At 37.0% G+C, this 24953-nt stretch overlaps 4 protein-coding genes, 1 long non-coding RNA gene, 1 other non-coding gene and 2 pseudogenes across 8 annotated transcripts; 2 read left to right on the top strand and 6 right to left on the bottom strand.

Annotated features, from left to right (window-relative positions):
- Nucleotides 1-105: 105 nt before the first annotated feature.
- LOC130509315 (probable NOT transcription complex subunit VIP2) lies at nt 106-4379 on the bottom strand. Its single transcript, XM_057005145.1, has 14 exons — nt 4179-4379; nt 3820-3881; nt 3566-3677; nt 3298-3470; nt 2844-3210; nt 2309-2503; nt 2090-2188; nt 1591-1679; nt 1426-1506; nt 932-1345; nt 787-839; nt 659-700; nt 426-564; nt 106-336 (listed from the first exon to the last, which is right to left on the bottom strand). The coding sequence occupies exons 2-14, from the start codon at nt 3832-3834 to the stop codon at nt 277-279; spliced, it is 1839 nt and encodes a 612-aa protein (XP_056861125.1). The 5' UTR covers nt 3835-3881; nt 4179-4379; the 3' UTR covers nt 106-276.
- On the top strand, nt 3569-3649 carry LOC130510305 (small nucleolar RNA snoR35). Its single transcript, XR_008943982.1, has one exon. It is a non-coding gene; the product is annotated as a small nucleolar RNA snoR35 (small nucleolar RNA).
- Nucleotides 4380-5076: 697 nt separating the features above from the next.
- LOC108844293 (histone H4) lies at nt 5077-5729 on the bottom strand. Its single transcript, XM_018617521.2, has one exon. It carries the CDS (start codon nt 5656-5658, stop codon nt 5347-5349), a length of 312 nt encoding a protein of 103 aa, XP_018473023.1. The 5' UTR covers nt 5659-5729; the 3' UTR covers nt 5077-5346.
- Nucleotides 5730-6155: 426 nt separating this feature from the next.
- On the bottom strand, nt 6156-10460 carry LOC108844763 (receptor-like protein kinase At5g59670). 3 transcript variants are annotated; one of them, XM_057005144.1, is made up of 14 exons: nt 10410-10460; nt 10166-10260; nt 9535-10081; nt 8907-9382; nt 8680-8824; nt 8510-8581; nt 8332-8403; nt 8192-8260; nt 7896-8059; nt 7540-7769; nt 7327-7453; nt 7202-7267; nt 6916-7102; nt 6156-6815 (listed from the first exon to the last, which is right to left on the bottom strand). In XM_057005144.1, the coding sequence occupies exons 2-14, from the start codon at nt 10239-10241 to the stop codon at nt 6419-6421; spliced, it is 2628 nt and encodes an 875-aa protein (XP_056861124.1). In that variant the 5' UTR covers nt 10242-10260; nt 10410-10460; the 3' UTR covers nt 6156-6418. The 3 variants fall into 3 exon arrangements, with proteins under 3 accessions (XP_056861124.1, XP_018473563.2, XP_018473562.2); XM_018618061.2 differs by lacking the exon at nt 10410-10460 and having other exon boundaries at nt 8907-9161; nt 9234-9382; nt 10166-10360; XM_018618060.2 differs by lacking the exon at nt 10410-10460 and having other exon boundaries at nt 10166-10360.
- An 882-nt stretch (nt 10461-11342) lies between these two features.
- On the bottom strand, nt 11343-16902 carry LOC108844627 (probable LRR receptor-like serine/threonine-protein kinase At5g59680). Its single transcript, XM_018617911.2, has 13 exons — nt 16607-16902; nt 15971-16520; nt 14163-14635; nt 13778-13922; nt 13608-13679; nt 13435-13506; nt 13284-13352; nt 12976-13148; nt 12628-12881; nt 12395-12521; nt 12246-12311; nt 11977-12166; nt 11343-11874 (listed from the first exon to the last, which is right to left on the bottom strand). The coding sequence occupies exons 1-13, from the start codon at nt 16674-16676 to the stop codon at nt 11472-11474; spliced, it is 2664 nt and encodes an 887-aa protein (XP_018473413.1). The 5' UTR covers nt 16677-16902; the 3' UTR covers nt 11343-11471.
- A 2476-nt stretch (nt 16903-19378) lies between these two features.
- On the bottom strand, nt 19379-21379 carry LOC130510117 (probable LRR receptor-like serine/threonine-protein kinase PAM74; annotated as a pseudogene).
- Nucleotides 21380-22242: 863 nt separating this feature from the next.
- Nucleotides 22243-23158, bottom strand: LOC130494585 (receptor-like protein kinase At5g59670; annotated as a pseudogene).
- Nucleotides 23159-23383: 225 nt separating this feature from the next.
- On the top strand, nt 23384-24541 carry LOC130509314 (uncharacterized). The gene is made up of 2 exons (XR_008943407.1): nt 23384-23711; nt 24256-24541. It is a non-coding gene; the product is annotated as an uncharacterized LOC130509314 (long non-coding RNA).
- The last annotated feature ends 412 nt before the right edge of the window (nt 24542-24953 follow it).

Below are 24953 nucleotides of genomic sequence, written 5' to 3'. Positions count from 1 at the left end.
AGTGACCCATCATGTTTATTCGATTGATTGATAACCAAATTATTTACCCGTTCCTGCATGCTTGGTCAAGAGACTAAAATATCCATTTATGAAAAGACACTGAAAAAGAAGAAGAAAATTAAAATATAATCTTTATATGGCAGTCATCTGCGGTTGAAAATTGAAAATTGTTGAAATCCTAAATAATTGAGCTTGCATGAAACAGAAGAAAGAAAAAAAGATAACAAAGCTTTACATTGTAAAGATGCTAATAATTGAACAAACCTACTTGAAGTCTCAATGCTGCAGCAAGCTTGGTCTCTTTTCCATGTGCTCGTACTGGACAACAAAATGTTCCTGCAATAATCATATCCCCCAAAACGAAACATTACAGACTAATTACAATGCAAATCCAAGCATCAAGATATACAATTTTTTCGACTTACCTTTCTGACTGTTTTGAACGAGTTTGGATCCAGGCACTCGTATGTTCCTCTTTCATATGCAGCTGTTCTTACCAAAGGCTCCCCAACTCTGAAGAACCATAATCTGAGTTCCTTGTGGTAAAACCAACCTCTTTCATAACTGCAAGATATCAATCAACCAAAGCCTCATCCCAAGAGAGCGAAGTAAATGAATAATCAAAAGATTGTTGGTAGAGAAATACAAAAAAACATACAGTTCATCTGCTGCGTATAACTGTGCTTCGTCTTTTGGCATACTGGAAAAATAATTAGAACCAAATCAATGTGTTAGATTGAAACAAAAAGATTCATAAAGATGTTGAATACAGATCTCTTAACAAACCTGTAAAATGTGTAGAACAATAACTCATAGGAGAACCTTTTGAAACTAGCTCTCTACAACCAACGAAAATGATAACATATTAGAGAAAAAGGAATGAAATAATGCATAGTTGGTGGTGCAACTCACAAGATAAGAGACCACTTACCGTTAGAGGTGGAGGTGGTGTTGCGTAGTAACAACTTGGTACCGTGAACTCGACCTCAGTCTTTGCCGGTTCATTGGTCCAAGGGGAAGCAAAGGTCTTGTAAAGTTTCCCAGTTGAATTCAAATCCAACCCTAGCGTCGTTAAGTCGATGCCAAGAGCAAGAGAGGTCAGTTCAGGGTTGCTCCCGTTTAGTACCTCTAGCAAACCAAGCAAGCAGAAAGGATCTGCTTCAGCCTGTGCCGATTTCAACTCAGAATCTCTGAACTGGTTCATGGATGACATTTGTTGCACAGGAAACTGGGACTGGTTTTGTCTCTGCTGCTGATACTGCTGAATAAGCTGGTCGTAACCGTTGCTTGAAACTGGATTGGGAGAGTTTAGAGGTCTCAAGCCAAGACCTTGTAACCCACCAGTCTGGTATCAAAAATAACAATTATATGAGATATGCAATGATTGAATTTCAGATAGGGATAATACTAGTAGCTGCTACTTACAGATGAAGTATGTTGTGGCTGTTGTTGTGGACGATGTGATGAATATGTTTCCCCCAAGTTGAAACCACCAGATCTACCCATCTGCATAGTTACAATATCAAAACATAAATTACCCCATATAATAACCACATCATTTTCCTAATATCGAATCAGTTTAAAGCTTACAGGAAAGTTTTGAGAGTGCATCATTGACATAGCATTGTCATGGAGTTGTTCTTTCTGATGCATGTCCATTGGATAATCAGAACTACCACCTGCGAAAAATCTACTACGCTTGTGAATGATATATAGCAAGTTTAGCTTATAGCATTTACAAACACATGCGTCGGGATCTTAGAATCTTTCTGATGCAACAAGCTATATAGAATAAAAGCAGTAAAGAATTTCATGAACTTCCTAAGCAGTTAGAGCATCTGGAAATGCGCTTTATTGAAACTCTGGTGAATAGCATGGGAGGAACTTTTTAACAATAGTAAAACTTTTTGACATTAGCAAGTTTAGCTTATAGCATTTTAAACACATGCGTCGGGAACATCTTAGAATCTTTCTGATGCAAAAAGCTATATAGTATGAAGGCAGTTAAAAATTTATTACGAACTTCTCAAGTATTTAGAGCATTTGGTGAGTAGCATGGGAGGATTTTTTCACAATAAAAGACGAGCACCTTTATATCCAGGTAACGCTGGGAAGTCCTCATTTTGAATGCGGAACTCCTGATTTTGTTGGGCAAGCGGGACTCCTAAACCTTGTTTCCTCAAAGAACCTAGAAACAGCACCACAAAGAGTATGAGGGAACAAAACATGAAATGAAAATACTTTTTTTCCAAGACTTAATTCATATTAAGTATAAGAATTTAAAAAGATCTTCAGCTAAACTGACTACCGAGTTGTCCTTGAGTGCCACCAGCAGAACCAGGACGACTTGTCAGCTGGGGGAAATCGTTATTGATGTCAAAAAGTGAACTGTCGTTAGAGTGATCACCGAGCATCATATTGTTAACTGACTGAAGATGGTTCTGCGAAAGTTGGCCGCCACCAGTATGGTAGGAATTCCCCAGCATTGACATGACCTGAGATCCTGTACCATTACAATTTTGCAGTCAGATTTTTGCTATATCTACATCCAGCAGCTGCTAGCTTATTGCAAAGTATGCTTTCTCTACCTATACTAATAAGTAAGTCTCAAAAAGTATAGAACAAAAGCAAAAACAAGCCCAAATGCCCAACTAGTGATATAATTTTCTTCCTCAAACAGTTACTTATTTTAGGTTTCTATTAAGAAATGATTCTTTCACTTATCAACAGCACTTCCTAGTTACTATACCAAAGACCCATATAAACATAAAAGTTAAAAAAAAAGTGACTTCCATAGTTCCTTGATTAGACACAATGGAAAGAAGTGGATAAAGCATAAACACCTTGAGGAAGTCCACCCATCATGCGGTTCTGTCCCTGAACACCTAGTCCGGATCCGCTATTACCGGCCATTAGTCGAGACGCCGAAAGACCAGGAAGAGACAAGCCACCAGAGCTGATATTCCTCAAGTTACCTCCACCAACCATGTTCCCCATTGAATTTGTCGTTATCCGAGGACCAGCGTTTCCCAACAGCTGGGACATTCCCATCTGAACACTACTCCTATTACCGAGCCCTGGAGAAGTGGAGAGGATCCCAGGAACAGAACCAGCACCTCCATTGACGTTACTACTAAAACCAGGGTTGCCAACATTAATCCCTCCTCTATTTGGGATTCCCGAGTGCCCATGTGAGCTATTATGAGACAACTACAGAGCAACCGTTGATAATATATTAGATAAAGACTAAGAGAAAAAAGAGCTAATGTTATCGCAGAATACTAAACCAAGAAGCACCTGAGAGAGAGGAACAGGAAGGTTACTGGAAGCAAATCTTCCACTGGAAAAACTGCCATTAGGTTGTTGTTGTACACCGGGAGATGGGATACTATTCATACTTGAGTTTCTTGACGAAAGTGTACCTTGAAGGTTATAACTCCCATGAAGGTTATGAAGTCCCTGAAGATTCCCTGCAACGAAAGAAAAACATAAGTTCAGATTTAAGAAATCATCAGTACAGAGCAAAATATATAAAAAAAAAGGTGTCAAGGTAAGTATCACAGACCACCAGAATGATGAAAAGCAGGAGAAGGTGCACCAGACTGTCCGGAATAGGAACCAGGAAAAGATCTGCCGGACCCATCTGGCAAATTGGAAGCTGAACCATTGAGAGATGACTGCAAAAAGCAAAACAACACAACCATTTTGGCGCATATATAATTAAGTAAATGATGCACTAACGTATGCTTTAAGGGGGTGTTAGACATATATATATATATATATATAGATGATTACTAGGAGGGGAAAGGGAAGGTATACATGAAGGTTTGACATTTGCAGGAGCTTGAAAATCACGCGAGACAAAAGATCATTCGAACAATCTGAAAATGAAATACACAAAAACACACACAAGTCAACAAAACTGACAAAAAGTTGACAATCAAAATAAAACATAGATCTTTTTAAATTACAATGGTGCAGTACCACAAGAGTTTTACAGAGTATATATATATAGCTACATAGACAAATCGGCTAAAAAAAAAATCAATCAACAACAGAAGATCAACTCTGCCTTTGGGACTGAGTAACATAAAGAACTAGGGGATGTGATTTTGAATAGTGAAATTGAAGTAGGAAAACCCTAGGGAATCGCGAGATTTATGTTCACAGACACTCACACAGTACAAAAAGGAGGGAGAAGAGGATAGCAGTGAGGGATTTGCGAACAGTGGGTGATGAATCGAAGAAAAGGAATTGAGAATCGGAACAAAGATTTATATGGTGCGGCAAAAAGCCGAGATTTTGATCGCAGAGATTTGAGTACCCTAAATCGAAAACTGATATAGAAGGGAGGAGAGAACTAGCCAAGATTTAGAATTATGGAAACCCGATATAACATTATAATATTGTTTTTATTTTTGGGCGAATGATTTGAGAAAAAAATAATAATATATTTTTCAGGGAGGGGGGGTCCACATACAAACTCTAAACAGACAGGAGTGTTTGTGTAAGAAAAAGCCTTAGTTCGGACAATTGTTTGGGCCCATTTCAACATGCCCGGTCTTTTTTTTTGGGTTTAGACTTTGTTCCGAGTTATATCTTTGACAGAGAGTCTCGTGCGATTGGTAATACATTTCATCACTGGAAAAGTCACCCTTAAGGCTCTGGTCTACCTAGCTTGATTTGGAAATAACAGTTTTGAGATGTGCATCGGACCAGCTAGGGAATTGCATTATCTACACACTGGTTACTAAAGCCGCGATCCACAGGGATGTGATTATCATCATTTAACATATTGCTCGACGAGGAACTCATGGCTACAGTTGAAGTGTTTTGTACTGTCTAATACGGGAACCAAAGATCGATCAAACTCATGTAAGTTCTTCTGTCAAAGGAAGCTTTGGTTAATCACGACCCAGAATCCTTCAGAATACAACAGTACTAACATGAGTCTGATCGAGTATGCATTGAAGCTTGAATTGAATTACCTAGAAGAAGAATCACGTTTAATCATATTTCAGGTGTTGTAATGAGTAAAGTCTTCTTGCAGATGGTGAAATCTGAAGAGCGATTAGATTGACTTTGTGGAAAAATAAATTCGAATTATATTTTTTTTTTTGGGCAACAAATTCGAATTATATTTCACCAGAAACTTAACCATGGATTGATTCGACATTGCATCGCTAATAAAAGGCCCTAATTACATATAAAACGAAACGCTACCGCAGCACATAAACGCTCGTACCCAAACATAATTCAAACGCAAACGCTAATGAGAAACATGACTCGATTAGAAGTCCCCAGAAAAGAAAACACAGAAACGCAAACGCGGATCTGAAAACACCCTTAACCGCCGAAACCGTAGAGAGTCCTCCCCTGCCTCTTCAGAGCATAGACGACGTCCATGGCGGTCACCGTCTTCCTCCTAGCGTGCTCGGTGTAAGTGACTGCGTCGCGGATGACGTTCTCCAAAAAGATCTTGAGGACGCCACGCGTCTCCTCGTAGATGAGACCACTGATACGCTTGACTCCACCTCTACGAGCCAACCTCCGAATCGCAGGCTTGGTGATTCCTTGGATGTTGTCTCTCAGAACCTTCCTGTGACGCTTGGCTCCTCCTTTCCCCAAACCCTTTCCTCCCTTTCCACGACCCGACATGTTTTTTTTTCGATTGAGAAAGTTTGGTGCTGAAGAAGAATCGAAGTTAGAGTTGAATTGTGCAGAGGCAAGATGTGGAAAATCGATTTTATAGGAAATACGAGGAGCCTTGTAATTTGGAAATCAGATCGATCTAACGGCTCAGATTGTCGATCCGTGTATACAACGAGGAGATGTGTGAGTCGTCGATTTATTTTAATCAACGGTGTATATTAGTGATCCACGTGTTGATAATATGAGCCAATCAGAATTCGTTTTTCATTTACACGAGGCGCGAGGAATGACGCTAATGAAGCGCCAATTTTTTTAGGAGGTTAAAACTGGTTTTGCGCCAAAATTTTTGAACTTTTTAATATGCGTTCACTGAGATTAATAAATTACATGTTGCAACCAGAACTTATACTTGGTCCGTATCATTAGTTGACATTTCACAAAGATTGAAATTAGAATAATTAATCATCAGCATCTTATGAATTTTCATTGCGTGACACTCAAAAGAAAAAAGGAATGTGGCTCATGTAGCAATATAGTACATATTACATGCTTTCATTTTTTTTTTTTCTGAGTGCACTAGCCACTTGCAAATTTCAAGGCGTGACACTCAAGAGTAAACACAGAAACATGACCTGTTTTGTGGTACTCAAGACACATGAAGAAACCAAAAGAACAGAGAATATTGTCTGGACATGCAGAACAATAACATTCCTTAAAATGTAGCTATATTACTGTTTTGGGTGATAAGAGAAGACAACACTCAGAACTATCTTGCAGTGGGAACCATGGAAGTGTCGGCGCTCGTTATTTCTTGAGGTTCTAACCCTTGATTCTTACTCATCCCCGACTTTGCACACACAATGCACTCTTTTATCTCGTGAATAACCTGAGACATGGTTGGTCTCTTTGAAGAAGAAGGATTTGCACATACCATTGCCAGCTCAAGAGCTCTCCATGCAGAATTAAAGTCGTAATCTTTGTGAAGGTTTGGATCCATAATCTCAACAATATCACCTCGGTTAAGCTCAAAGCCAACCCATTGTGTTATGTGAGGATATCCAGAGGTTTGATTAATCACAGGTTGGTTTGTGATCATCTCCAACAATACTATCCCGAAACTATAGACATCACTCTTCTCACCCAATCGACCCGAATGGTTATATCTGCAAGACAATATCATAGTACATACTTTTTAACCACCGAAGAAGGAAAATGAAGTTTCAGAACAAAGTATACCAAAAAGGCAAAACTAGTAATACTTACTCGGGATCAAGGTATCCTATAGTACCAGCAACTGCTGTGTCCTGAGATTCGCCTCCACCTTGGAAAGATCTAGAGAGCCCAAAATCAGCAAGTTTAGCCTTGAAATTGGCATCCAACAATATGTTGGCAGTTTTAACGTCTCTATGAACCATCGGTGGTGTGCATCCAATATGTAAGTACTCCAATCCTATGCAACAAAATCATTTATGTCAACTGATTTGCTGTAAGCACAAATGAACCCATATATTTCCCTGTAGTTTTTTATTTATTTAAACTCAGTATGAACCTGATGCTGCCTCCAAAGCTATTTGTAGTCGAGTACTCCAGTTGATGATGGATCTACCTCCTTTTCCTGTATATTATTGTTAGTCCCACGCGAGTTTTCATGTAAAAGGCACTAGAAAATGCTACCTGACAAATGTTGTTTTAAGTCTCCATTGGGCAGAAACTCATAAATGAGGGCCAAGTGATCTCCTTCGTAGCAATATCCGACTAGACTCACCAAATTTGTATGGTGAACTCTCAGAAGAAGATCAACCTAAGGTAACAATCATGCCAAGAAAATATGAAAATACATAATTGGTGATAAAAGCAACTCATTGGTGATTACAGAACTACGAATACCTCGGCTTTGAATTCTTTATATCCCTGAGTTGAAGATTGAGAGAGTACTTTAACGGCCACTTGTTCAGCACCATTTACAGAACCGTGATACACCATGCCGAACCCTCCTTTACCTAAAACTCGTTGGAAGTTATTTGTCATTTTGATGACCTCTGAATATGTGAACCGTCTGCTGTTCTTTTCAGCAAATGTAACATTCATAGTTGACGTCCTCGGTAGAAGGTGTAGACCTGTACACCAGACTAAGGATGTTATCACATCATTTTTTATTCGTTTATCATGTGTTAGTGCATGCAACATAGCAACCACATTCACACTTTATATGTGTGTCTTATTTGATGTCTTTTTGCAAATACCTCGTAGAATCGCTGGCTTTCCCTTCTTGAGTACAGATAGAAGAATCAATACAGCAATGACAATGGCTGCAGAAGCAACTGATGCAACAATTAGCACAATTAATTTCTTCTTATGTAGTTTTTTACATGAATCAGAGAGACAAAGCCTTGGGTTTCCTTCAACGCTACAAGAAAAAAAAGGGGTTGTTCAGGACATCAAATGCACAAAAGGGTTGTGGATAACAACTGAGAAAAGTTTACACATCTATGTGGAGAGCTTTTTAGTTTTTTTTTTGTCTATGTGGATATTTTCTTACAGTAGTTTTAGTCCTTCCCTTTGAAGAGCTCGAGGAATTGAACCACTGAGATTGTTCCTGCTTAAGTTTCTGTTGAAAACAACCATATGATATGGGGTTGGGTTTTAGGAGAATAAGAGAATATTTTGGTAGGAACTTACATGACCAATAACGATTTCATGTTGCCTAGAAAGTCTGGCACCCCTCCAGTCAAGTTATTGTTCGACAAGTCCCTAATGATTGGATCGTAGAACCAAAAAAAAACAGAGATTCTTCAGTGTAATTACTATGATCTATATCAACAGGCTTTTATCTTCAACAAGTAGTGAACATACTTACAGTGTTTCAAGCTTCGTAAAGTTTTGGATGGCAGCTGATATGGTTCCAGTTAAACCAATAGAAGACAAGTTTCTGGTGAAAAGTTGAAAAGCATATTCAACAGTTCGATGGTCATACGATTACTAACAGATTTTGAAGAATGTGTGTACGTTAGCGAAGTTAGGACTTACAAAGAGGTGACTCTTGGTGACGTGGAGATAATTGGGTCGCTGCAGTTTAAACCATCCCACATAAGGTGTTGAGGGACACATGGATCACCTTGCCAGTTGATTCTAATCAGTTTATATGTGTCTTGGATACTTTTTAAAGCAACCGCTGCCATACAAATTATGAGCATACTAAAGTTAATACAGATGTTAGTGTGTTAGTTGTGACTTCAAACATAACAAAAACGTACCGTCAGTTTCATCTGTTTCGGGTTGCATAAATTGGATGACTCTATAGATCTCATAAGCGTTAAGTAGAGGTGGAAGAGTAGATCTCCTGGTTCGTGTCAGTTGCAAACTGCATATCTCTCCTTCAAAGTTCACCGGGATACGGCTTCCCAGAGTTGTCATTTCAATCTTTGCAGGGGTTACTGGGTCAGAAATACTAATTCCATTAAAGGACACTACGAATTCCCTGATTTCACTGGCCTGCAAGTCTTGGATCTCTGCAAAGTGTTCATACATGTAAAATTGGTCATTAGGACTTTCTCGAGTCCATTCAATCGTCAATGGCTCACTAGCATTAGTTGGCCTGGCAGCATTTTGTCGCACGGCTTTTGGTACATTGTAACTTCCACTATTAGAAACATCTCTAGTGGTTGATATGTGGGTCAAACTCGACGAAGAAAGCGGACTCCATAGCCGATCGTATGCATCGTCCGGGTACCTAAGGGTTGGCAAGATATTCGTTAGTAAGTAAATATAACATTGTTATGATCATTTTGTTTACTTATCGTAGAAAATTGTATAATAGTCTTTTCTTTTAAATAGGAAAACAGAGCATTAAGAAGAGAAAACGTCGGGTTGAAGTTACGTTACCTTATGTAGTTCTCTGACTCGGTAAAATATATTCGACGTATAAGCTTGAGAGAATCATCCTGGGCGATAGAAGAATTGTTTCCCAACGGCCGTAGTTCCAAAGATGATATGAACGGTGTAGTTGTCCCATTCTTAACAAGACAAATCTGCAGCGAGTCTGATGTTGGGACATGTAAGATCTCTTCGCTTGTACTATCTTCGTCTTGCATATCCACCGTGGCCCATAGATTTGGTCCAAGATACAGATCAAATCTGGGTTTAATGTCACGACCATCATAATTTCCGTATCTAAACCAAGCCTTGATCAAATACTTCCTTCCCTTGTCGACGGGTAGATTGTAGCAGTTCCGTGTTCCTTCTGGAAAAAATCTCAGCGTCGTGTACGGCTTCAAGGGATATCCATATCCTATACGTGGTATTGTTTTACTTTTACCAATTTCTCCGCTTTGGATGAACCCTGCGTCAGAAGTGAACTCCAGTCCAGTGTTCGGCTCAGTGTATGAAGACGGCTCATTCGCAGGTAGTCCGCAGTCCAAACTAATAAACCCTGTAAACATATTTGATAGTTAAAAGAGGGAATTGGTTAAGTACTAACATGTCGACCGAAGAAGGTGAAGAAGAAGAAGAATACCTCGTTGGCTCTGTGCTTGAACAAGATGAATGACGCCTAGCACCAACAAAAGCGAAAGAAATATCTCCATAGTCATCTAACAAGGTGAATGACGCCTAGCACCAACAAAAGCGAGAGATTGTTTAACCTGTTTACTTTTTTTTATTTCTAATTAATATCTATCAAATATAATTCTTTTTATATCAAATATATAAGCAAAAATACAAAACAGAAGACTTTTGTAAGTCAATGTGTCTCCTAGTACTTTTCCATGCAAGAGGCAAGACTAACAATGAAAGACTTCTGACGAGTCAACGGTGAAAAGGAGTAAATGTGTTTTCAAGTGCAAAGCTTCACCAAGGAAAGCAGGTGAAGATTAATAAGGAGCAGACACAGAAGCGCGTTGTGCAATAAATAAAATTGGTACATCAAAGGACAATCAATTATATAACAAATTTAAGACAGTCCAACAAGTTGAACACAAAAAAAACGACGAGTCCAACAAGAATGTCCTTTCAGTGTTTGATATATCTCACTCATTTTTGAGTCTGTTAAGTTGAGCCTAATGCTTTTGTTTTTTTTGTTTTTTGAAACTCAGACCTAATGCTTTTGTTTAAGAGTAGATATAAGTGACTAAGAAATCACAGCCTTTTTTGGTAAAACAATAGAGCACGAAGGAAGAGTAATATTGAATTAAAGTTGAATAACCTTATGTAAATCTCTAAACTGGTAAAGTATATCCGAAAGAAAAGATTCAAGGAACGTAGTAATATAAGAATCATCACTTAACTGGACGTAGTTCCAAGGCCGATATTTCTGCTTGGGACAAACAAAAGCCAAAGTGAACTCTCCCTATTCTCTTACGTCCAAGGCAAAAAAAAGACTAGAAAACCACTGTTCAGGTAATTATATCAAAAAAATCAAAACAAGACAGCAAAACAAAGACTTCCTTAAGTCAATGAAAAGAAAGAGTAAAAATGCCTTTCCGGGTGAAATTTCACAATGGGGAAATTTTTTAAACATCGTTACCAAGAACTTGCTAATTGACATTAGTGTGCCGTAGTATGAATAACTGTTCAGGATCGAGAGACCTAATTATTTCAAATGTTCAAGCAAGGAGTATCTTTTAGATTTCCTGCATATGTTTCTCAAGTTAGTTTAATTTTGTTAACTTTCAGGGAACTCAAGAGTAAACAAGTGCACAAAGTAAAAGTAACTACAAACATAAAGATGATCGTCGACTAGTTTACAAATTTTGCTAAAAATGTAACTAATTATCGATCTATTGCTTTCTTCATTAATACCACAAGTGGACAAACACTGAAAACTATCTTGCCTTAGGAACCACCGAAGAGTCCAAGCCAATGTTTATTGCTTGAGATTCCAAGCCTTGATTATTACTTATCCTTGAGTTTTCACACATGATACACTCTTTTAGCTCGTTAATCACCTGGGACATGGATGGTCGTTTTGAGTAAGAAGGATTTGCACATGACATTGCCAGCTCAACAGCTCTCCATGCAGAACTAGAGTCATAATCCTTGCGAAGGTTTGGATCCATAATCTCAATAATATCACCACAGATAAGCTTAGAGCTCACCCATTTTGTTATGTGAGAATTTTCAGACGTTGTCTGACTAATCACAGGTTGATTTGTGATCATCTCCAACAACACTATCCCAAAGCTGTAGACATCACTTTTCTCACCCAATCGACCTGAATGGTTATATCTGCAAGACACCAACATAGTATATATTTTATAACAGTTAAGAAAGTGTAAGATCAAGCTTTTAACTGTATGTATGTATGACAAAACTAATATTAATACTTACTCAGGATCAAGGTATCCAGGAGTACCAGCAATTGCCGTGGAATCATGAGATTCGATTCCACTCTGGAAAGATCTTGAGAGCCCAAAATCAGCAAGTTTGGCCTTGAAATTATCGTCTAGCAATATGTTGGCAGTTTTGACATCTCTATGAACCATGGGCGGTGTGCATCCAATATGTAAGTACTCCAATCCTATAAAATGGTATCATCTATTTTAACTTATTTCTTGTAAACCCAATGGTATCTTGGTGTTTGATTTAATAGTACGAACCTAATGCTGCCTCCAAAGCTATTCCTAGTCGAATACTCCAGTTGATGATGGGTCGACCTCCTTTTCCTGTATGCTAGATAGTTAGATCCGTTCAAACTTTTGAGTTGCAAGAGCTAATGCTACACGTGAAATCAGTAGTAAACTATTACCGGTCAAATGTTGTTTCAAGTCCCCATTGGGCAAAAACTCATAGATGAGAGCCAAGTGATCTCCTTCATAGCAATACCCTACGAGGGTCACCAAATTTGTATGGTGCACTCTCAGAAGAAGATCAACCTAAGGTAAGAGTAAAAATCATGTCAAGAATATATCGAATCCACAACATTTGTGATGCGACAAACCAATCATAATTTAGTTGAGAAGATTACATAACTATGAATACCTCTGCTTTAAATTCTTTATAGCCTTGTGTTGAAAATTGGGAGAGTACTTTAACGGCCACTTGTTTAGTACCATTTACAAAACCATGATACACCATACCAAACCCTCCTTTACCTAAATTGTTTTGGAAGTTATTTGTCATTTTAATGACCTCTGAATATGTAAACATTCTCCTTTTAATCTCATTTAACGGTTCGTGTGAACTAGCATTTGTAATGTTCAACATCGCCGTCGTACTTGATGGTAATTGTTGAGCTGTGTATATATAAGAGAAACATTAGGAGTTGTAAACAAGAGTGTTCGCATGAGAGTGAGGCTCTAAATGCTTTATTGTCAAGGTGAGAGTTACCTTGCATAGTAGTGTATTGGTTTTTCTTTCTGGAAACAAGAAGAAAAACAAGAACCAAAACGACAATGAGAATGATCACAGAAGCCACAGTTGCAACAACTACCACCGGAAAGTCCTTGCTTTGTGGTTTTGTGCATGATTTTGTCTGACATAGCCTTGGGTTTCCATGGAGACTACAAGACAACGAAGGTTGATGGTTTAGAGCTTAGGTTTTGGGGAAGCTCAAGTTGTGTTCAAAAAAAGAAAAAAAAAGGGAAGCTCAAGTTGTCTCATATGGAAAAAGGATTTGATAGTATGATAATTCTTACAGTAGCTCTATGCCTTTACTCTGAAGCGATTGAGGTATTGAACCATTGAGATCGTTCCCGCTCAAGTCTCTGTGAAAATGAGCAATCTTTTACATGGGCAAATATGATTTGAGGTGAAAATCCATCATCAAGCATGTTGAGAGAAACTTACATGAACAACAACGATTTTATGTTGCCTAGAAATTCCGGCACCTCTCCAGTCAACTTATTATTTGACAAGTCCCTAAAGTTTGCATCATAGAACAAAAAACATAGATTCTTCAGTTTAATTATTATCCATGTATCAACAGGTTTCTGTCTTCAACATTCAGTGAACATACTTACAGTGTTTCAAGCTGCGTAAGGTTTTGGATGGCAGCTGCTATGGTTCCAGTTAAACCAGTAGAAGACAAGTTTCTGGTGACAAGTTAAAACACACATTTAAATGGTCGATGGTCATATATTAGTAACAGATTTTTGAAGAATGTCTGTGCCTAGAGATGTTTAGGACTTACAAAGAGGTGACTCTTGGTGGTCTGGATATAGTTGTGTTACTGCAGGTTAAACCATCCCACATAAGGTGTCGAGGGACACATGGATCACCTTGCCAGTTGATCTTAATCAATCTATAGGTTTCTTGGATACCTTTTAAAGCAACCACTGACATACAAATAAGTTAAAGTCAAGACCCGTTTTGGACACATCCCACTAAAACACTGATCTTAACCTCCAAAATTATGAAGTAATATATATATACATATACATTCTCAAACTGTTTAAATTTTTTTAAGAAGTTTTTTATTAAATGTCAATGGCCCCCAAAATCTTAGCTGGCCTTATCTAAAGCTAATACAAGTTGTTGTGTTTAACTGCGACTTGTTCAAACATACAAAAACGTACCTTCAGCTTCATTTGTTTCGGGCTGCACAAACTGGATGACTCTATAGATTTCATAAGCGTTAAGTAGAGGTGGAAGAGTAGATCTCGGGGTTCTTGTCAGTTGCAAACTGCAGTTCTCTCTTTCACACGTCCTCGGGTACTGGCTCTGGATAGTTGTTATTTCAAACTTTTTAGGAATTACCGGGTTAGCAAACAAATTCCCATCCAAGAGCACGGAAAATTCCCTGGTTTCATTGGCCTGCAAGTCTTGGATCTCTGCAAAGTGTAAATACACATAAAATTGGTCATCAGGATTTTCTCGAGTCCATTCAATCGTCCATGGCAGACTAGCATTAGTGGGCGTGGCAGCATTTTGTAGCACAGATTTTGGTAGATTGTAAATTCCATTAGAAACATCGCTAGTGGTGGATATGTAGGTCAACCGCGCCAGAGAACGCGCATTCCATAGCCGATCATATGCATCGTCCGGGTACCTAAGGGTGTGCACGATATTCATTAGTACGTAAATAAGATTGTTATGACGTATGATCATTTTCGTTCGCCTTGGCTGATAGATTCTCATCAAATTGAAAATATATCAAATTCATGAACATCACGTGTTCATTTTCTTTACTAATTTATAGAGGATTAAAAAATCCTTTCTTCGTCAGAGGAAAACAGTCAACAGAGCATCATTAAGAAACATCATTGCATAACCGAAGCACTAAAAACATATATTTAAGAAGGGAAAACGTTGGATTGACTGTTGATTTATTGGATAGTCATAAAATCCTTTGATTACCTAGTAGAATAAAAAGGGACCATGGATCCAATCCATGTTGGAAGGGTCTCTTCTCCTAAAAAACAATTTAAAACAGTTTAAACTTTATGGTAGAGGATCTAAAACCCATTTGGACTAGGGCCGGAGAAAATATAAGTAAAAGTTGTTTTGATTTGTTAATTTGTTTTTATTCGAACCATAACATTTGGATATCTGTAACATTCCAAAATAAATTAAATATTAATATGCAATATTCGTAAAAATAAATCAGATTATAAATATTAAAAAGGTGCTATTGGATAAAAGATTTGAAAGAATTCAAAATTTGAGTAAAATCTAAAAAATCTGAATTTGATTATATATTAAAAATATTTGTTAGAAGTATTAAGTATTTTTGAAAATTTTAGAGTTTTTTAAATACTTTTTAAATTTGAAATATGTATTTAAATTATTCTTTCTAAGTTAATTTATTTTAAAAATTACTAAAATTTGATTTTTTTATCTTTTTATGAAATATATAGAATATTTTAAATATCAATTTAAAAAAGCATTTAGAAAAAAATATTTTCCTTAAACAAATGTGAAGTAAATTTTTAATTTTGCAAAAGTGAAGTAAAATTTTGTTTTATAAATAGTTTTGATTACCATCATATGAGGTGTTGTTATAAATATCATATGAACTCCAACAAATATCATTTGATAGATTCTGATGACAAAATTGCTCCAAAAAAAAGATTCTGATGACAAAATCCATATTTTACAATAAGCTGGAATTTTAAAAAACTTATACACATGACATACAATAAACTTGGATTCCATATAGAATATAAATTTTATACATAATAAGAGGGGATTTGAGAAAAAGACTGATATTCTCTCAAATAATTGATCCAATAAGATCCTCTAATATTTTGAAGAAGGAATATCTGACCCGGTCTGTTATATACATATATACACTTATATTGATAGAACTATATATAGTTTATTTTTATATTTTATGTGAGTTTAATAATATTTTTAAAAAATATATTTTTTAGTTTTAGGTTACCTTATGTAATTATTCTCTGACTTGGTGTAATATATTCGCCGTCTAAGCTTGAGGGAACCAAACTGAGTGATATAAGAATCGTTTCCCAACGGCCGTAGTTCCAGAGAGGATATAAACGGAGTAGTTATCCCATTCTTAACAAGACAAATCTGCAGTGAGTTTGATGTTGGGACGTGTAAGATCTCTTGAGCTGTACTATTTCCCTCTATGTTTTGAATATCCACCGTGGCCCATAGATTTGGTCCAAGATACAAATCAAACTTGGGTTTGATGTCACGACTATCATAATTTCCGTATAAAAACCAAGCCTTGATCAAATACTTCCTTCCCTTGTCGACGGGTAGATTGTAGCAGTTACGTGTTCCTTCTGGAAAAAATCTCAGCGTCATGTATGGCTTCAAAGTATTCCGTAGATTTGTTTGGGATTGGACTGTAGCAATTTCTCCGCTTTGGATGAACTTTGCGTCCGAAGAGAACTGCAATCCGGTTTCAGACTGAAGGTAAGGAGACGGTTCACTGGCAGGTAGTCCGCAGTCCAAATTAATAAACCCTGCAAACATATTTGATCGTTAAAAGAGAGAACTAGTTAAGCAAAAGCATTTCTCGACCGAAGAAGGTGAAGAAGAAGAAGAATACCTTGTTGATTCTGTGCTTGAACAAGATGGATGACGCCTAGCACCAACAAAAGCGTAAGAAATATCTCCATAGTCACCTACTTCCTCAGGAAAAAGTACCGCAACTATGCGGAAGATGATGCGATAATATATAAAAAAGCTAGAAATCAGAAGTTTACAAATAAAGACTTCGTCAAGTCCACGTGTTTTAGGGTGCAACTCTGCCATGCAAGACTTTGACGAAGAAGATAACTCAGAGGATACCAATGCTCGACCATCATTATCAAGAACAGTAGAGCAAGGTACAACTTTGTTGGTACTCCAAGAATCTTCACGGAAGAAAATATTGGCTTAAAACCTTTTATAGTTTTTTGTATAATTAAGTTTATTGGCTAATGACTAAGTTCAATAGAGATCTTTTACCTTTCAAAGTTTTTATTTTTCTAGAATCCATCAAATATATAATCAAAAACACAAACCATAAAACAAAAAAAAAGACTTTTTGGTAAGTCAATGTTTTTTTTGGTAAGTCAATGTTTTTCCTAGTATAAAAAGGGCATTCTAAAAAGGAGGCTGTTTTCCTAGTTCTTTCCCATGCAAGACGTAAAGATGAAACAATAAGAGGATATCAAAAACCAAGGCAACAAACAATCATCTCCTAGTGCTCCACCGTCGTAATCAAGGGAATGTCTACAATAGCCACCAGATATAGCACCATAACGCACGTAGAAATGCGTGTATGATACGATACGGTAAATCTGATTTTATAACTATTTTGTAATATTTATTTATAATTTACAAACAAAACACACATATTATATATATAAACAAAATGAAATTATATGCCTTAATAGTTATTTTCAAATAAGTATAAGAAAACATAAATAACACATAAGACTAATACCTTTTTGGTTTTAAACTTGAACATGTCGATTAGCACCAACAAGAGCTCATGAGAATATCCATATTCTTGTGACGTCTCTCACTAATTTACGAATCTCATAAGTTTTTTTTTTGAAACTTTTTCTAATCTCATAAGTTTAGCTAAGCTGATCACAACCATATCCTTGTTCTTTAGTTTTCTAGAAAGAGAAGAGCACTTCGGCATCAGCAGGTCCCGGTTGGTGAGATATTTTCCCCCAGCGATCATCATCGGGCAGTGGAAACGCAGTCGCAAAGCCCCTGCTCGCGCACTTACAACTTGTAATCACAAAACAGCGAACCAAAAGAATTTTGTTTGGCCATTGGGTTTAGTCCATTCTTACTATGATCTAGGAGTCTCGCCAAGTTCATAATATTCGTTCACTTGACAATTTGCATTAAAAATAGTAATTATAAGGATATCACTTATAAATCAATTTTAACTGTAAATTTAAATTTAGTAATAACAAAATCTGTTGAGAAAAAATCTAACAAAATTTTACATTTTTTTTAATTAATGCGTAGATTAATTTTGAAATCAGTAGTATAATATTATTATAAACTAATTTTAATACTAATTTTACTAAAAATAAAAGAAAATTATAACCTATTTTTAAATTTATAATATATTCTATATTATATAAAAATAGAAGTAATAAATTAATTAGATATAAATTTAAACTAAATTGTTAAACTAATATATTTTAAAGATTAATACATAAAAAATATTATTTACCGTTTAAAAGGACTAAAATATCATTCATCCTTTAAAAAATTAATGTTTTAAAATTATGTGATACAAAAAATAAATTTCTTAACCTATGTTAAAATTCATATTATCTATTTTTTAAATAACAGCAATATATATATATATATCTAAAAATGATTATATAAATATAGTATGAATATATATTTATAAAATGAAAGTTTACCCGCACGAATGTGTGAGTATCAAAATCTAGTTTTCAATATTTTATCTAATGAAACAAGCTTTGAAGATTTTGATTCACAAGAATAGCTTCGAGTCCAGATGTTATAGGCATAAAGGTAAGCACCAAGGCACAATGGATCGACACAAGACTGATTATACTGAACAAATGATACGCTTGACTCCACCTCTACGAGCAAGCCTCCTAATCGCCGGCTTGGTGATTCCTTGGATGTTGTCTCTCAGAACCTTCCGGTGACACTTGGCTCCTCCTTTGCCGAAACCCTTCCCTCCATTTCCACAACCCGACATTTTCTGACTAAAATTGGACTATTCTTGATAAAATTTGTGTTGAATGAGAATCTGAGTTACGGGCTTAATGGAGGTGAGAATGCGAAAATGATTTTATAGGCAAGACAGGAACCTTAAGAGTTTGAGCAATCAGATCGCAGAGAACATCAAGCGGCTGAGATATCGATCCATGTAGTCAGCTGGATCTTCAAGAGCTCCCCATGCATAGCGAAAATTATAATCCAACCATGAAGGTTTGGACCCATGATCTTGGAAATATCTCCTCCGTTAAGCTCAGTCCCAACAGATGGTGTTATGTGAGATTTTATACGGGATCGATCAATCACTGGTTGGTTTGTGATCATGTCCAACAACACAGTCTTGAAACTATACACATCACTTTCTCAACCAACCAGATTGTATTTGTATGGTGATATATGCAAATGTAATAACATGGTGATAGCTGCTATGCTTCCTTTTGAAATACCAGCTTTGTGGCATGAATTGGTGTCGAGTCGAATGCAGACAATGTTTAATTAGAAAACATGCACTTTTAAAATTTTAAAATACTTGCTAAACTAGTCTTACAAATTTGTAACCAAGATCATTGATTTGTTTTATTTTTATATTGGTACCAACGCATAAGTAGGCAGACACAACTTAAAAACATAAACTTAAGGAATGGCATGGTTGTGAGCAGTTGCTGCAACTATCTTGCCCCAGGAACCACTGAAGTGTCCAAACTCATGATCGTCTCTTGAGTTTCCAAGTCTTGATTCTTAAGCACCCTCGAATTCTCACACGCAAGACACTCTTTAATCTCGATAATAACATGAGACATGGTTGGTCGGTTTGCAGAATGAGGATCTGTGCATGACATTGCCAGCTCAATAGCTCTCCATGCAGAATTAGTGTCGTACGCCCCGCAAAGGTTTGGATCCATGATCCCACTAATATCGCCTCGGTTCGGCTTATAGGCAACCCATTGTGTTATGTGACTCACGTCAAATTAAACAAAACATAATGTGAGACTTCTCATATATTACACGTTGGTTTGTTATCATCTCGAGTAACACTATACCAAAGCTGTAGACATCACTCTTCTCACCCAAATGACCTGAATGGTAATATCTGCAAGGCATGCATTTTTTTGAATATGATTTCATACGTTGAAGAAGGTATACCGTTTCAACACAATTAGCTAGTGTGATGTGAAAATTGATAATACTTACTCGGGATCAACGTATCCAGGAGTACCAGCAATCACTGTTGATTCATGAGGTTCGTCTCCAACTTGGAAAGATTTTGAGAGCCCAAAATCTGCAAGTTTGGCCCTGAAATGCTCATCAAGCAATATGTTTGTAGTTTTGACATCTCTATGAACCATTTTCGGTGTGCATCCAGTATGTAAATACTCCAGCCCTACCAGTTGATTCATCTATATCAACAAAATGTCATAAAACCAATTGAATTAATTAGTTCTCGTTCTACAAGGTTTTCAGTACACACCTAAAGCGGCCTCCATGGCTATTCTTAGTCGAGTACCCCAGGTGATGGCAGATCTATCTCGTTTTCCTGTTATATTAGATCGTTAGATATCCTATAAAATTTTCCAAGTTCCATGAGGTAGCAAGCAATTACTAGAAATATTACCTGCCAAATGTTGCTTTAGGTTCCCGTTGGGTAGAAATTCATAGACCAAGGCTAAGTAATCAACTTCATAGCAATACCCTACGAGGCTCACCAAAATTTTATGGTGAACTCTAAGAAGAAGATCAACCTAAGGACAATACAAATAATATCATTTTGTTATTTTAAAAGCAGATCATATAATTTTGTTCCAAAAGGTTACAGTACTATGAGTACCTCTGCTTTGAATTGTTTATAACCATAAGTTGAAAGTTGAGAGAGTACTTTAACGGCCACTTCGGAACCATTTACCGTACCGTGATACACGAAGCCGAACCCTCCTTTACCTAAAACTCGTTGGAAGTTATATGTCATTTTGATAACCTCTGAATATGTGAACCTCGTGCTTTTCTGATCAATTGAAGGTTCAGGTGAATTAGCAAATGTATCATTCACCATTGGCATCTTCGGTGGCAGATGCAGACCTGTAAATAAGAGTAAGGACTTTATCATTTTTTTTTTGTAATTTTTTCTTCTAATGCAAAGAGGTAACATCAGTCACAAAGTTTCATCTTATTTGATGCCTCTCTTGCAAGTACCTTCTTCAGCCGTTGAATGTCTCTTTCTTATTACGAGAAAAATTACCAACACAACAATGACAAAGACTGCAGAAGCAACTGATGAAACGATTAGCACAAGAACATTCTTCTTATGTGGTTTTGTACATGATCAGAAACACAAAGCCTTGGGTTTCCTTCAACACTACAATAAGACAAGGGTTGTTCAGGACGTTCAAATGAAAAAAATGGCTATAGATAATAAACTAAGAAAAGTTCAGAATTCTATATGTGGAAAGTTTCTTACAATAGCTTTAGTCCTTCTCTATGAAGAGCTTGAGGAATCGTACCATTAAGTTGATTTCCGCTTAAGTTTCTGTTAAAACAAACCATGATTTAATTAAGGTGGGGTTTGAAGAGCATTAGAAAACATGTTGAGAGATACTTACATGACCGACAATGATTCCATGTTGCCTAGAAACTCTGGCAACCCTCCAGTCAAGTTATTATTTGACAAGTCTCTATTAGCAATGGAATGAAATTTTCCAGTTTGTTCGAATCTGTAGTAATAAAAATTCCGCTTTCTATTAATAATGAAAATACTTACAGATTTTCTAGTTGTGTAAGATTTTGAATGGAAACTGCTATGGGTCCATTTAAACCACATGAAGACAAGTTTCTGAAAAAAATGTCCAAAATTAAATTTCAAAATACAATCAAGAAAGATCTTGAAGAGTGGTTGTGTGTAGGGATGGCAATCAAGGACCTGGACCGCGGGCCTGGCCCGTAAAGACATGCTGCGGGGCGGGATTGGGCCTCCATTTGATAAGTCCGCAAAATTGCGGGCCTCGCGGGACGGGCTCAAAGCGGGACGGGTTCAAAGCGAGACGGGTTCAAAGCGGGACGGGTCGAAAGTGGGATGGGTTAAACCGCGGGATTTTGCAGCAATCCTAAGTCTCCATTTATGCTTTCACATGAGAGAGAGAGAGAGAGAGAGAGAGAGAGAGAGAGAGAGAGAGAGAGAGAGAGAGAGAGAGAGAGAGAGAGAGAGAGAGAGAGAGAGAGAGAGAGAGAGAGAGAGAGAGAGATTAGACACTATGGAATTCCATTGATGGTGGTTTCAGTGTCGATGATGCTTCCGGTCTCCTAAACGCCTCTAATCTGCACTGTAGAGCTTCTTCAAGTCATCATAAATGATAGTAAATACATTTGTTTTGTATAAGCTTAATGTATTGATCTTATAAGAGTATATTTGATCATGTGCAAGATGAAAATCAATTCATGTCTATATTTTTTTGTGCATGTAGAAATAAGCAATGTAATATTCGATGTTCCGCGGGACGGCCCGCAAAGGCCTGAATATTTCGCGGTACGGGATTGAGCAGCTAGTTTGAGGACCGCATCCCGCGCGGGACGGGCCCGCCGTGTACCGCCAGAAGTCGAACCCGCAGCGGTTCGGGACGGGACGGGACGGGAGAGCCCAATTGCCATCTCTAGTTGTGTGTAATTCTAAAATTATGACTTACAAAGAAGTGATTCTCGGTGGTATGGAAACATTGGTGCTCCTGCAATTTAAACCGTCCCAGCTGAGATGTTGAGGGACGCATGGATCACCCTGCCAGTTGATTCTACTCAACCCGTAGGTGGCTTCAATGTCTTTTACAGCAGCCACTGCAAAACGTGGTTTTGATGTCTTGAATACTCAATTGTGGTCATGATTTATTTCTTTAGTAACATAACAAAGCATAGACCTTACATGCATGACCTCGAAAGGAACACACATACCGTCGCTTTCATCTGTTTCGGACTGTGGAAACTGAATTGCAGTGTAGATTTCAAAAGCATTAAGGAGAGGTGGAAGAGTTGATCTGTTGGTTCTTATCAGTTGAAAGCTGCATTTGCCTCCTTTGCAAGTTACGGGTGATTGGCTTTTAATAGTAGTTAACTTAAGCTTGTGTGGAATTAGAGGACCGTAATAAAGTTCTCCGTTCCACACCATGTTGAATCCCCTGGTTTCATTTGTATGCAAGTCTTGTGTCTCAGCGAAGTGCGAGTACAAGTAATATTGAGCATCAGCTATTTTCTGAGCTCCATTCAATCGTCAGTGGCGCACTAGCATTACTAGGCGTGGCAGCGTTTTTAAGTGCATCTAGTGGTGGGGCATAACGGTTGGTATTTTTCACTTCGAGAGAAGTGGATATCTGTGTCCATTCCTTCATGAACCGACGAACCCATATCCGATCATATACATCGCTGGAGTACCTGAGGGTGGGAATATTAATAAGAGAAATTACTTACAATAACACATATTTTTCTTGGAATGACTAGAATAACGTACAAAACAAAGAAAGAAGGAAAAAGTGAGTATAGTCCAAAATGCCCATTCAATAAATAGAATTAAACTAAATATAGTTTTTTAAAACAGAAAATGAAAAACTCTACCTAAAGGAGAAGCTTTGCTGAGGAAAGAAAAATCTGAAAACATAAAAAAAAAACACACTCTCTCTCTCTCGTGCAACCCTGAATCCCCAAATTAAGAAATTTTAACCCTCAGTTCTCTCTTAGTAACATGGTTCCTCATAGATTCGGTCATGTCCGAACTCTGATTTACCACTACAGCCTTCGGTTCACATAGGAGAAGTAAATCCGAAATCCACTTAACGAACCCTAGATCTCTTTTGAAATTCTCAGTTCCGTGGAAGGTCGTGGCTTTATTAACTTTTTTCTCAGCTGTTTCTTCAGAAGCACAACCTCATCTCCTGTTGAAGCTATTCAATTGACCTACAAATCGTGGCATCAAGGTGAGTCTCTTTCTTCTTCTTCTTTTTTTCCGCCATTCCATGTATGTTATTTGATTTTGGGTTTCTCATTTTGGTAGTTGTGTGTTTCCGCTTCTGAGTTGTGGAATTGGTAGTTGATTACTAGGTAGTAGAGAATTGGTAGGTGATTACGAGATGTGGAATATACGATCAAATTTGCTTATGATTTATATTGTTGCTTTCATAACTAGTAATGATAAATCGATACATACTTTATTATTATAGAGCCATACCATTCGTTTGTAGTACTTTCATAGCTTGCATGTTTGCTAGAAGCTCATCTCCGCTTGCTAAAGAGTTGAACTTGATTTACAATACCTTGGTATACTTATTAAATTTTGTTCTTGCGCTAATAGTATTATGTATACACTCCAGTAATTTGTAAGTTCTTGATTTTTCATTGGGTTATATGTTTGAAAATTTAGATAAGAGTTACACTAATCCCTCTTGATTTACTAATTGTCTAACTCGCTTTTCATATGTTTTTGGACAATGTCTTTTTTATTACATTGTACATTTTTGACAGAGAGATGAGTCCAAAAACATATCTAAAAAGGTTGTCTGAAGAGCGAAAATGCCACTGCAACACCGAAGCATGAATCATAACTGTCACTTGGCAAGTTTGCAAATGGTCGAGGAATCAGTTGGCATAGATGCACGGGAATCCATTAAAGAAGCAGCTGTGGAGTTATAGCCAAACTGTTCACCATTTACTTACAAACCAGCTAGTCTTTTCATGTTTTAAAAACAAACTTATTGACTGCTATGTAGTATTTCATGTTTCAGAATCATTATATACTTGATGACTAGAAGTTGTGTAATTTGATTATGAATTTAATTTTAAATCGTTGGAATCAAACTGACCCATATCTACAGGAATATAGGTTCTAGTTATAAATCAACGCAAACGCCTGTTAACTTTTTGTTCATCTTGTCTTTGTGGTTGCCGAGTACAACAGGACAGAGGACACATGTATAACCAGTAAATAAATTGTCCAAAAAGAAACAAGAGAGTTAAGTCCAAATCGAAATGACAAACAATGACATGTTTACGGCTAAACCTAGTAATTATTGATCAATCTTTTGGGCTCAATTTTGTCATTACTTAACCAAAATTTTTAATCTTATTAGGTTCAATTAGTAAACCAGAATCTGGTTTATTATATAAAAGTCTGTCATTACATAAAACTCCTAAAGGTCTACCATGTTGTAAATAAAAGTATG

This window comes from Raphanus sativus, chromosome 3 (assembly GCF_000801105.2).
Source record: "Raphanus sativus cultivar WK10039 chromosome 3, ASM80110v3, whole genome shotgun sequence".
Lineage (NCBI taxonomy): Eukaryota > Viridiplantae > Streptophyta > Magnoliopsida > Brassicales > Brassicaceae > Raphanus > Raphanus sativus.
Note: the sequence above shows the minus strand (reverse complement) of the source record. Positions and strands in the feature narration are given on the sequence as shown.